Source organism: Pteropus alecto, unplaced genomic scaffold, assembly GCF_000325575.1.
Source record: "Pteropus alecto unplaced genomic scaffold, ASM32557v1 scaffold202, whole genome shotgun sequence".
Lineage (NCBI taxonomy): Eukaryota > Metazoa > Chordata > Mammalia > Chiroptera > Pteropodidae > Pteropus > Pteropus alecto.
This window is the reverse complement of record NW_006432451.1, coordinates 2056924-2069398: the sequence shown is the minus strand read 5'-3', so window position 1 is coordinate 2069398 and position 12475 is coordinate 2056924. Positions and strand designations below refer to the sequence as shown.

Genomic DNA, 12475 nt, shown 5'->3' with positions numbered 1-12475 from the left:
CTGCTCTGCTGCTGGTGACTAACCACACAGTTCAAAGATCTTTTGGATTTTTCCCAACACCCTATTTGTCACTGTCGCTTGTCACCATGGAGCAAGGCATCTGCCCCGCCGACCACGGTGGGGCGCACGCGGAATGCATTGCCTGCTTATCCTCTCCTTCCCAAGTCCGTCTTCGCGCCCTTAACAAGAACAGACACTGGGAGTTCCTGCCTCCAGTCTCCAGCTGTTGCTCTCTTCTCGCGATAACTGCTCCTCCCGTCCTCTCCTCTCATCAAACCCCTCCCGTGGGCAGGTTCCATATTGGGTAAAATCTCGGCTCGCAGAGAGTCCCAGGAGCTGTTCTCGCGAGAGTACAGCGAGAGGCTTCTGTTCTCTGGGTCTGGAACGGCGACCACTGGAACCTCAGCGGGCGCAGCAGCTGGAGCTATAGTCCCGTGGCGCAGACGGGAGTCGGCCTGGTTGAGGAGAGGGTGCAGGTAGAGCGTGGCGGGCGCAGGCTTGAGCCCCAGAGCGCGCCCCTGCCCTTAGCAAGGCTTGCCCCAGTCTCCAAAGGCGCGACCAGCAGCTGCAGCTGACAGGAGCAGCGCGCGCGGGAGTCGGCGAGGTCGCGGCAGCCGCACCTGCGCAGGCGGCCAGTGCGGGATCCCGGCCGCATCGGGTGGGCATCGCGGGCCAAGGAGCGGGTGCGGGTGCAGGCGGGGCCCCGGAGGGCCACCTCCTCGCCCGCGGCCGCCGCTGGAAGATGTCTCAGGAAAGGCCCACGTTCTACCGGCAGGAGCTGAACAAGACAATCTGGGAGGTGCCAGAGCGTTACCAGAACCTGTCTCCGGTGGGCTCCGGCGCCTATGGCTCCGTGTGGTGAGTGTCATTGGGCCTGGAGCCGTGGTGGCTGGCTGGCCCTTCAAGCTCCAGAGTCAGGCCTGCCCCCACGGCTCAGTGATGCGCCAAGCGGAAGGAATTTACTTTGGGGGAGGACATCGCTGCCCCATAGACTCCCCGTCTAGCACTCCCTTTGCCCCTTGCACCCCTCACCCTGCATACCCAGGAAAGTGGTCAACAGTGTGCAGAACGCAGGTCCACGGTGGGCGGTGGTGCTGGAGCTCGAGCCTGGTTCGCACCCTGCGCATTCCCTTCTTGGGGTTTGCTGCTCCCAGGGCACGCACCGGGGGAGGCTTTTTTTTGGGGGGCGGGGGGGATCTCCCTGCTGGCGTCGAGCAGAAAGACCCTTTCCGGAGGTCCGCCCATCCTGGGCGCTTGGAGTCTGCGCTTTCAGTAGACAAACCCAGGGAGCTGCCGGGAGAAGAAGGGCAAAGCCCGACCCGAAGGCTGCGGTCATCTGAACAAAACTAACGACCAAATGCGTTCTGTCCGGGCTCTTTTGCAAACCTGTGTCGAAATCCCATTTTAAGAAGCATTCTTTTTGAATTTGCGTTTGAATTATCAGCGACCCATAGAACTTAAAATACCAACTTTATCTCGGTGAGCGCTGTGCCAGCTTGAGTGGTGTGTTTCCGATTCGGTTGAAAGCGTATTTCCTTTTCGCAGAGTTGGGGGTGGGTGGTAGTGCCTGCAAGAACACTGCAGCTTGAGAAACTGGCGGCCTCACTGATTAGTCACATACCACTTCTCATTTAGGTATTGTTTGACAAAACAATTTTCTCGTTTGGAGCAAGTGAGATTCAGATCCGTTGGACGCCCTTAAGATCAAAAAGTTGTTAACGATATTGGGAGGCATTGTAAATATTTTTTAATTGCGATAATTCTTGTGAATAATACCGCGTTTTTATAAAGTTCCTGAGAGGGTTTGCAGGGAACATTTATAGACTGAGGTACACGATGGTTTTCATAAGGATATAGAATATATACCAAAGGAGAGAAAAGACACTTTTCATCTTTAATTTACACTGTGAATGTGTTTTAAGTTAAATTAATACCATCAAATTTCCGGACCTGAAATATTTCACTACCTCCTCTAACTTCCAAGGTTTTATACACTATATTTTAGACTTACTGTAATTTGAGAGCTCCCGATTTGAAACTGATTCATATAATTCATGCCCATGCATCATTGGAAAGGGGTCTATAAAACTTTTTGTTTTGGAACAAATTTCAGGATGTTAATTTTTAAATATAATTCCTATGTTTCTTAAAGTCACATCATGAATTTCCTGTTTTGTAGAATCTTCTGGGTAATTGAGATTGTGAAATTGTGTCTAGCAGCAGATCATATTGCATTTTCTAGTTCATGCTGCTTGAGTTATGCTGCCAGTGGTACCACGCTTGACATCTTTTCCCCATTTTTATAGTATAGCAGCCTACATTTTAAGGGAATTTGCAGTAATTTACTATATATATTATCGATTTGCTAATTTTCAAGGTGTATTTGGATCATTGCTCCTTTACCAGCTCATTAGTTTATTTTTCATTCTTGAATTGGCACATCGATTTTTGTAGTACCAAGTTTTTGTTTCCAATGACATTTAAACTTGAATGGAATGATACAGCAGAATAGCTCAACTATGATGAGTTTAGTGAACTTGTATAGAACTACTTGCAAGGTTTTCCTGCTGTTGGTGTGAATAGCTCTGCACTGGAACTGAAGATCCAGATTTACAGAGAAGTGCCATTAAAACGAACTCCATATTTCTTTAGTGCTAGTATACTTTTCTGGCTTATAGAAGCCAGAAATATCTGACACTTAGAAGTAATTTTGTTAAGTAGATTTTTAAAAACTAGGTAATACATTCACACTGTATAAAATTCAAAAGGTATAAAAGGATATTCAGTGAAAAGTCTTTTCTTTCTGTTTTCCAACCATGCTATTCCTTTTCTCAGACAACCACTGTTAAGTTTCTTAGTTTCTTGTGTGTCTTTCCAGTTTGTTTTTTAGTTGCATTTCTGTGAAGAGGATTTAAGGTGTAACCTATGACACATTGGTGGAGGAAAATACAACTGATACAATATGACAATTGACTATAAACAAATGTAACTGATTTTTGATTGAAAATATCAATTTAGATTTACTTATTGTGTTACAATGTTCAGAGTAGTTATTTGAAGTTGTTTTTTCAATTAGCAACTTTTCAGGTGTGGCAGAAAATACTTTTTTTGAACTTCTCTTAGAATCCATTTTGGAGCCTGTGTTATTTTTCACTATTTTCATCCCTTGAGCGCAGATTTGATTTTAGGGAATAACAAAATCAAATTGAATCCAAATAATTTAGAGAATTTGGACAAAAGTCTGGTGAAAAAGATTAAGCAGTCAGGTTGGTGATACTGTTTTATGTTAAGTAGGAGTCGCAACTATAAAGTATGACACGGAATTACTTGCGTGACTTGTAGAACTGGATCTGAAGTCTGTTCCCAAAAAGAATCTCTGAAAGTATTCTAAGGAATGCAACGTCACTGAAATATGTGTCAGTTTCTTAATTTGATAGCTCTGAAGTGTGATACACTTTGTTGTGTAACTTAAAAAATTTTAATATTAAGGCTATTTTCATTATTTTAATTTGTATTACATATATAGTAAAAAAAGCAAATAGCCTTTGTGATAAGCAGCCATGAAGAACAACCTTGGTTATTGATAACCATCCTTAATATTTGAATCAAAGAGTTAGACTAGAAATTTGAGAATTGATAGGATTTTACAAATATGCCTTTCCTTTTTAGGGAGTAAAGGGAAGTAAACTAAGTCTTGCAGTTTTAAGGAACTTTGTGCATTGTGTGTGAGGGGAAATGAAGCAAAATTGTTTAAGAATATGTTGTTGCAAAGCATTGATTTATGGTTTGGAGACAGAAGGGGGGAGGGAATCTTTGTGGTGAGTTTAAGGAAATATAAACAGGAACTTAAATGCCTTTTCTCTGGGGTATGGTTTTTCCAGACCCTTGCTGTTGATTTGAGGAGGTGGGGCACTGATAACCATAAAATACATGAGTGAGTTGAGAATTACTCTTAATTCATATTAAATTGTTTATGCAACATTATTTATTAAATACCAACTGTGGACCTGATACTGGACTGGGTTTCTTGAGATAGAGTGTTGAACAAGATGGGACAAGATAATACATTCCCTCATAGATCTTATATCCTGACGTGAATAGTAACTACATTTTATGAATTGCTTACTATTTTCCAGGTATTGTGCCATGCAGTTTATATTTATCATCAGTATATAAAGTTTATAACAAGACTTTTAGTAAGAGGATGGCAAAATTTTCTAAGAAATCAAATTCAGCTTTCTAAATGCTTTGTAGAACAAGATTGTCTATAAATAAATATAATAAAAATAAACGAAGTTAAATTTTGTTAGTATTACTGGCCATTCACCATTTTAAGTCTTTTGGTTTTCCTTTTTTCTTTTCTTTTTTTTTTTTTTTGAGGGGGAATGAGCCAGGGCACAAGTAAATAAAAAGACATCATTATTGAGTATGCAAAAATGACTTTCTTGACTCCTGATCAATGAGAGGGGCTTGCCCTTTACTTTTCTCGTGATAATAGGCCCATATTGATCTTTCCTCCCATTTGCTTTTCTTTATAACCAAAAATATTGTGATTGCTGCATGTTACTAGTGCTAACCAATAAATATTTAAACACAATGGCAAATACATTGATACATAAAGATTTTTAAGAAAGCTTTCAGTCAAGTTGGCTATAGTCATTTTATTTATCAAATCTCATTTTTCCACTGATACTTTCCCACTAGTACCCATTTTAAAATAAGAGTATCCTGGACCTCTGGCTTTTCAATTCTGCCAGTTTAATTTCTTGATAATGAGGAGTACTCTGCTTTTGATTTCCCTTCAACTCAGCCTCAGAGATGATCTATGTGTTGACTTTGCCTTTCATGGGCAATAGTGCAGATGGTGCTGAGCCCTTGAGGCTTGGGATTCAAAGGTGGAAGAATTCACTGGGCTAGATCACATGATATCACTTTAGTATTAACTGACATTTTTATGGGATTTAATATTTTATAAAGTATTTTCATTCAAAGCACTATTATTCAGTCTTCACTGACACTGTGAATGCTGATATTAACCCAGTTCTATAGACGAGGAGCTGGACTCATTTGTGAAAGAAATGGCAACTTGTCAGTGCTACTTTGTGTTTGGTTCTGGAGTATCAATACTTTAAAAGTCACCTTTCCTCTGCATGTAGGCTGCTGAGTTGTGTGGCGGCACCTTTTCTTGTGCTGTTTGCCTCCCCCTATTGCTTCTTTTGTGAAGAAAGGGTTGCTGGGTCACTTGTAATAGAGGTGTGATTGTATAAAACCAATCCCACCATGTCATTGTCCAGCTAATCTGAAGGGTAATGACTTTTTAAAGTCACATCTTCTCAGAATTTATAAACCAAAAATGAACTTATTGTCTAGATTAAATTTTTTCCCAAAGAATTATTAGGAGTGCAAATAATTAATTCCTGAATTTATGAATCCTGTTGGCTTGAAATTCTTCAGTGTGTGTTTTGTAAAGTTGGGACTATCTGTATATGTTTGTCATATAAGTATAGGATATAAATAGAAATAAGTGCCTCTCCAGACCTTTGAAAGGATTTTTGTGCTTCACTGTGAAATTTGGTATTGATTTGTTCCTATCCAAGAGGTATAATTACTATAGTGCTCACACACACACACACACACACACACACACACACACACACCCCATTATACAATGGGTTTCCTGACTTGGAACCTAGGAATTTTGTCTCATGGTTGCTATGTACTTGGAAGCCATGCATATGTTTCTTTAGAACAACAACAAAATGATCTCTTTAAACTTAAACAAATTTTTTTTATAAATGAAGCTTTCAGTATTAGAAATAGTTTGTCTTTGCATAGTGCTTCCATAAGTTAACTACATGTATGTTAAGGGTTTATAAAATTAACTGGCTTTCCATCATTTCATTCTTTTAAAAATTTATGTTAGGGAAGAAGGTGGTGGTCTGTAAATTCTGTACTTTTGACAAGTAAGTCCTGAGTTCTGACACGCTTGGCTCCCAGGCTGAATGTGGGGGAGAAAGAGGTACAGAAGAGAGGAGTCTGAGATGACCCCTAAGTTTTGGCCTTGAACAAATAGATAGATTTTAGTTCCATTATCTGAACTTTGAAGTGTTATAGGGTACAAGATTTGGAGGCAAAAGGAGAGAAAGATGGTTTCATGCTAATCTCCTTGAGAATAGGATTCTGTGTGTTATAATGATACCTTGAGTACCTACTGTGTCATTCTTTAGGTCATTCTTTAGATGCTGGAGATGGGATATGAACAACAGATAAAAATTTCTGTTTATAAGAAACTGTGTTCTAAGAGGGGTGGAAGTAGAAGTAGCTAATAAGAAAGTACAATTTATAGTATGTAGAGTGATAAGTACTATGGGGAAAATGGAGCAGGGAAACCAGAGAGAATACTGGGGTGGCTCCGTTGCACTTTTAAGCAGGGTGGACAGGCTAGGCCTCAGTGATAAAATGACCATTGAGCAAAGACCTGAAGGAGGTGATATAGAACACCTGTTGGACATAGGTGGGGAGGGAAGAACATTCCAGGCTGAGAGATCAGCAAATGCAAAGGCCCTGAGGCAGAGTCCTCTTGCTTTTCCAGGAATAGCTAGGAGACCAGTATGGCTAAAGCTGAATGAACCAGGGGCCAGATAGTAGTAGGAGAAGGGGGTGGAAGGGTTGCAGATGTGTAGGGGTCATTAAGGGTCTTATTTGCCCTTGTAAGAACAGTTCTTTTTACTCCGAGTGAGAGGGGAAGCTATGGAGGGTTATGACCAGAGAGGAGAGACATGACCTAACTTTTATGTTTTAACAGATCACTCTGCTCTGGGGTTTCTATTTTTTCATTTCTGTTTCTTACCCATTAGAGACGCTAATTATAGTTTAGGGTAGAATGGGGAGTCAGATAAATTCGTGCACAGCTCTGACCTATGCATACAACTCTCATTCCAGAAGGCTCAGTACCAGAGCCAGTACTTTTGGAGGGCCCTAGAAATTCAGGGTACTCCAGCTCTTTAAATAACACGGGCTTGCTTCACTTTATCAGGTTTCTGTTGCCAAAAGGAAGGGAGCAAAGAAAGAGATTATCTCTAGACTTCTGCTGACAAAGAAGATTAGCCTGCTGGCAGGTTGAATGTTTTCTAACTTCTTTGGGCTTCTAGGTTTTTTCTTACTATTGAGTCATATATAAAAAGTTATTTTACCTTCTTTCAACACTTAAGATTTCATTTATTTTCTATTTTATTTGGCCCTGTATCTGCTTTACATTCCTCTGCCTTTCCCCATTACAGTAATTTTAGGAGATGGGATTATTGTTACCTGTTACTCATATTTTGGATATGAGGCCCCCAAAACTTCTGTTAAGCTGAAAAACATTATAGGTTGAAAGATTCTACACAGATGTGACCCTATAAAAATCCATAGGATTTATTGTCTTCCCTGTGTTTACAGGGGAAGTTTCTCTCCTCTTTCATGAAAGCTATCCCCTCTTTTGCTGCTTTGTCATCTAGTTGCAGAAAATACTTGTTCCTAAACACAAATTCCATGGCAACATAACAAAAAGGTAATAGAACAAATGTTAATTTTGTTTAGATCTGCTGTCTGAGTAACTTTAGACCCTGAACATGTTGGCTCCTGTTACTTTGAATGATGTTACAGATTTCCTTGTTTTTCTTAAAACCTTCTCCCTTAGGCCTTGGTGGTATTGTCACTGTGTCTGTGACATGAAGGAAGGTATGTGAGTAGGTGCATCTTACTGTCTGTCAGTCTACCCACAAGTAAGAATCGGTTGCTTTGCCAGGCTTATGATCCAGAGTGTACGCATCATGCAACACATGACTATGCAGAAAAAGCATACCAGTTGTCTCCCTTGTTTTCTTAAATTTGTTAATTCAGTACTGCCAGTGCTAGGCACTGCAATTGGTACTATGTTTATAATGATTTTTAAAAAAGGCAGGAAGGGTCACTGCTTTTCAAAGTATCAGTCCACAAGGGACATATTTATGTTGTTTCCTCAGAGTTTGCTTTGGAAGTCCTCTTTTGGAAGTAGCTTTTCTATATTCTTTCAGCTTAAATTACCATTTCGAATCTATCTTTATATTTCTAATGCTTCCCTTGAAGTCTTCTTTTAGATTCTTCTGTGTCTCTTATATCGAGTGACATACTGGCCACTTTTTACATCTAGGACAATTTTATTCAAGGATGTGTGTTGGAAATCTGTGTCAAGAGAAGCCTTCCATCTGATGATTCAGATCTAGAAAGTGATGACATCAGCATGTGCCCACAAGAGATTAGAACTTCTTCTTTTGATCTGCTGAGGGCTCAGGGAGGCTATGTTTCAGGGGAGGAAAGGGCCTGTGAGGGTAAGGGTCCTCTAAATCCTTAACTCAGCCCTTTGCTTCCACTTGGGGTAGTGTCTCTGCTGTGACAGTTTTCTCACCTATGGATTATCTGCCCCTTATCACGCCCTTTGTCCGTCCCTTAGTCTGTCCTGTGACACTCGGCTTGAGGTGTCTGGTTTATGCAAATTTATACTGAACTCTTACATTTCTTCATCCCTGTAGTAGATATAACTTTATTCCCAGAAATAATTGTTTTATTCTTCATATCTTTAATAGCTATTTCTCTTTTTCCCCTTCTGTCAAATCCTTCATCTAGGGCTTTAGCTAACTTGAACCTTCTTTTTCTTTGAGTTTTTTTTTTGTTTGTTTGTTTTTTTTTTTTTTAGCATTTATTTGATGCTGAAGTTACTCCTGGGCCATAACTGTTTCTTCAGTTTATTCTGAAGTTTATTTTTCTTCTGTGTACCCTCCTCTCTGGTTTAGGAAGAGTCTGCTCCTTTGCATAAACATCATCTCACTGTGGCAGGGAGAGCTCAGGCAGGGGATAACCCACCCACGGGCTCTGTAAGTTCTGCGCTGCATCCTGGGAGCTTTGTTCACCTGGATGTGCTCAGTGACTAGAGAGTCCACATCTAAACCCTTAAGCTCAGCATCACTCTCTGCATTTTTAGGCACGTGCAGCAAAAATTCAGCACTCTTTTTGGGCCACTGACCCTGCATCCAGCCTCGCTGTTTGGCCTGGGTACACCTACCAGCTCCACCATTGTAACGATGGAATGGCACACATTACTTCTGTAAAGTGACATCCTTCAGATACTTTGTGGCTTTTTGGATTTGCACAGCCTTGTTGGCCTTTGCAGTATAACTTAGGGTTACTCAACCTATTGACATTTTTGGGTGGGATAATTTTTTATTGTTGTTGTGGGGGGCTGTGTTGTACAATGCAGGGTGTTTATTATCATCTCCATAGCCTACCCACTAGATGCCAGTAGCAGCTCCCAGTGTAACAACCCAAAATATATCTAGACATTGCCCTATGTCCCTGAGAGCAAAATCACCCTTGGTTCAGAGTTACTTATATAATCCTCCTGTATATTTGGATCACTTGGCCCTTAGTAAAAACAAGATAGGGTAACTTGAACCTTCCACCTGCAAAAAGATAGAAACACTATACTTTCAGTGCATATTCCTTTTGAATTCATTATCTGATAGAGTCTACACAGTGGCCTTGTTTACATACTGTGCATCCAGGTTCGTACTTCCAAACTTAATTTCAAGAATGTCTGACCCTTTGGATTTCAAGTCTATTGAAATGTAATGTTTCATGCTTTCCCTTGATTATTTTTCTACACATTATTTAGGATGATCTCAGAGACATAGATTCATGTTGTAAACTTGTATGGTTCAGTCTTAGATAAGTGGAGCTGATATTTGAAGGAAGCTTATCATTAGGTGAATGATAGTGGTCATGAAAATTACAATCAGAATGAGCCAATTACCTGAAGATTTCTATAACTCTAGATATTTAAGGCAGCGTAATGTCAAAAGTTTGAAGTGTGTGTATGTGTGTATGTGTGTGTGTTTACGTTTATGCTTACGGAGCTTTTAAACATACAAGTGCTTGGGTCCTACCCCCAGAAATGAAGAATTAGGTCTGGAGTAAGGCTAAGGCAACTGCATTTTTCTAGGCAATAGAGAGCTGTTACAGTTTCTCGAGTTGTAAAGTAGCAAGGGAAAGTGTTTTAAAATTGATCTGGCTGGAGATACAGAATGGATTGGAGGAAACAAATGTGTTATTTTGTAAAAGTTTTTAGTAACTTGTTTATGGATGTGCCTGTTTGTTCTGACTCCCCAACTAGATTTCTCAGTTCTTTGAGGTCAGGAACTGTCTGCTTTGGTATGTATTTATTAATCTTGCCTCATGTTCCAGGCACTGGGCTAGGTTCTGAGGATTAACTATAGCTTCTGCTCTCCCTCACAGCCTAAATTGGGAAACATATATAAAGGAATAATTTTTTGCAGTTCACTGTCTTAAGTATTGACTGTGTTATGTTTGCTGATTATAGTAGTTCTTAGATCCTATCTAATAATTGTTAAATAAATGTGCATATTAACTTGTAGAAACTGTAGTTTCTACATCCATAGCATGACAACCAATGATCAAGGATTTGGGCCCTCAGTTATAAATTTTAATAACCTGCCCTATTTTACTATTATTTTAGAGATATACTCAACCTTAAATTTGAAGGTAAGAGATCTGAAAATACATATTGAGAATTTACGATGTGATAAACCCCATGCTGGAAGCTGATCACGAAACTTTTATAACAGCATGTTCATTTCAACTTGGAACATTTAAAACTAGCTGCCTTATGTAGTTCATAAAGTACTTTCACATAATTATCTTGAACCTCAAAACAGCGTTACGAGGTAAGCAGGGCTGGTGACACCACCATTTTACTGATTTGGAAACAGGCTCATAGAAGTTTGGCCAAGATCACCTGCTAGAAAGTGCCAGAACCAACACTAGAATGTAAATCTTTTCACTAGTTGTTTACTTTTCTCTATATCATACTGCATATGTTTATGTTTAATAGAATTTTTGGAGATCAGTTCATCAAAATACTGCAAACAGACCATTCACTAGGATGCAAAAGTAGCTTTGTTAAATGTAATTTCACATTTTTCTAGAGCAGTAAAAAGATTCTTATCTAGTATTCCCCAAAGTTAGTGAGATATCTTGAAAATTCCAGTATTTTGATTTAAAAAATCAAGTTGCTAAGTGCAGTGATTTGAAAATTATTTGATATTCCTCCCTTCTAAAGGTTGAGCTTAATTCTCCTCCCCTTGAGTGAAGGCTGTACTTAGTGACTCACTTCTCTAATGTATAGAATGTGGCAGAAATGATGGAGTGTGACTTCTGAGGGTATGCCATAAAAGACATTGTAGACCCCTATCTTGCTCTTTCTCTTTCTCTGAGATCATTTGTCTGGGGCACTGTCTCAACCTCGGTACTATTGACATTTTGGGCCAGATAATTCTTTGTTTTGAAGGATGTTTAGCAGTATCCCTGGTCTCTACCTGCTAGATGTCAGTAGCACCCCCCCGCCCCATCCCCCACCCCCACGCACCAGTTGCGATAGCCAAAAATGTCTCATGCATTGTCAGACATCTCCCCTGGAGGATGAAATTGCCCTCCATTGAGAACTACTGCTTTAGGGGAAGCTGCTGTGTTGAGAAGACACTGAAGCAGCCCTTTGGAGAGGTCTACATTGTGAAGAACCGAGACCTGCCAACACCATGTTAGTGAGCCATCTTGGAAATGAATCTTCCAACCTCAGTCAAGCCCTCAGATTACTGTAGCCCTGGCCAACATCTTGCATTAGATAACCAATACACTAAGTGTTACTGTAAAAAAAAATATATATATATATGTGCATGTCATGTAAGATGGAGAATCACAGACTGAGCAAAACCCAAAAGTTGTAAAGACACATTAATACCTGTTAGGTAATTCTGTAGTCATGTTCATACCATGTATTTGTAGGGTGCTTTTCTGGATATGAAGCCTAGAAACATTGTTCCTTTAATAGTCTTTTATTTGTAGCAATGAGGCAAGTTGACTGATGGTAGTATAAATAGTTACAATGTAATATATGGGCAGTCTATTTAATATTTCAGATTTGCTTGAAAGGAGTTAAAAATTATTTAATGATAACTTCAAAAACATTTGTTATTGAAATTTGCAAACACATGAAAGTAAAGAAGATGTGCCTTTGGTGACAACATTGTAATGAGGCTTTGAAAAATAATCTCTTTAAAAAGAGGAAATAATCCACATGTAATATTTTTGCAATCAATATAGGATAACCATTGCTCTTGATGCAGATATACCACTTCACATTTGTAATCAAAGTAATATGTTAACTGACACAACTAGCTTTTAAAGCTGCAGTGAAGAAATAGAAAATCATTCTTTTTTCAAATGGAGCTTGCAGCAAATGAAGATTAATTGCATTTTACATTTTAATCGCAAATGGTTTAGATTTTTAGACTGTGTGTCTAAAATTTTTAGATCGTGTGTCATTGTTTGACTGTTAGTTTTCATCAGCTTAGTAAAAACTGAAGCAGTTGTGAAAAACATT

At 39.6% G+C, this 12475-nt stretch overlaps 1 protein-coding gene across 4 annotated transcripts in view; it reads left to right on the top strand.

Moving 5' to 3' along the window:
- Nucleotides 1-238: 238 nt before the first annotated feature.
- The window catches only part of MAPK14 (mitogen-activated protein kinase 14), a 66630-nt gene continuing 54393 nt past the window's right edge, over nucleotides 239-12475 (top strand). Inside the window, exons 1-2 of one of the 4 annotated variants that reach the window (XM_015585894.2) lie at nucleotides 286-476; nucleotides 776-858. Coding sequence is in view for 3 of the 4 variants with exons in the window: in XM_015585895.2 (XP_015441381.1) it covers nucleotides 743-858 (116 nt within the window). In the remaining variant the exon portion in view is untranslated. Of the gene's footprint in view, nucleotides 859-12475 lie in introns of all 4 variants that reach the window. The other 3 variants (XM_015585895.2, XM_006907327.3, XM_006907326.3) reach the window with 3 other exon arrangements.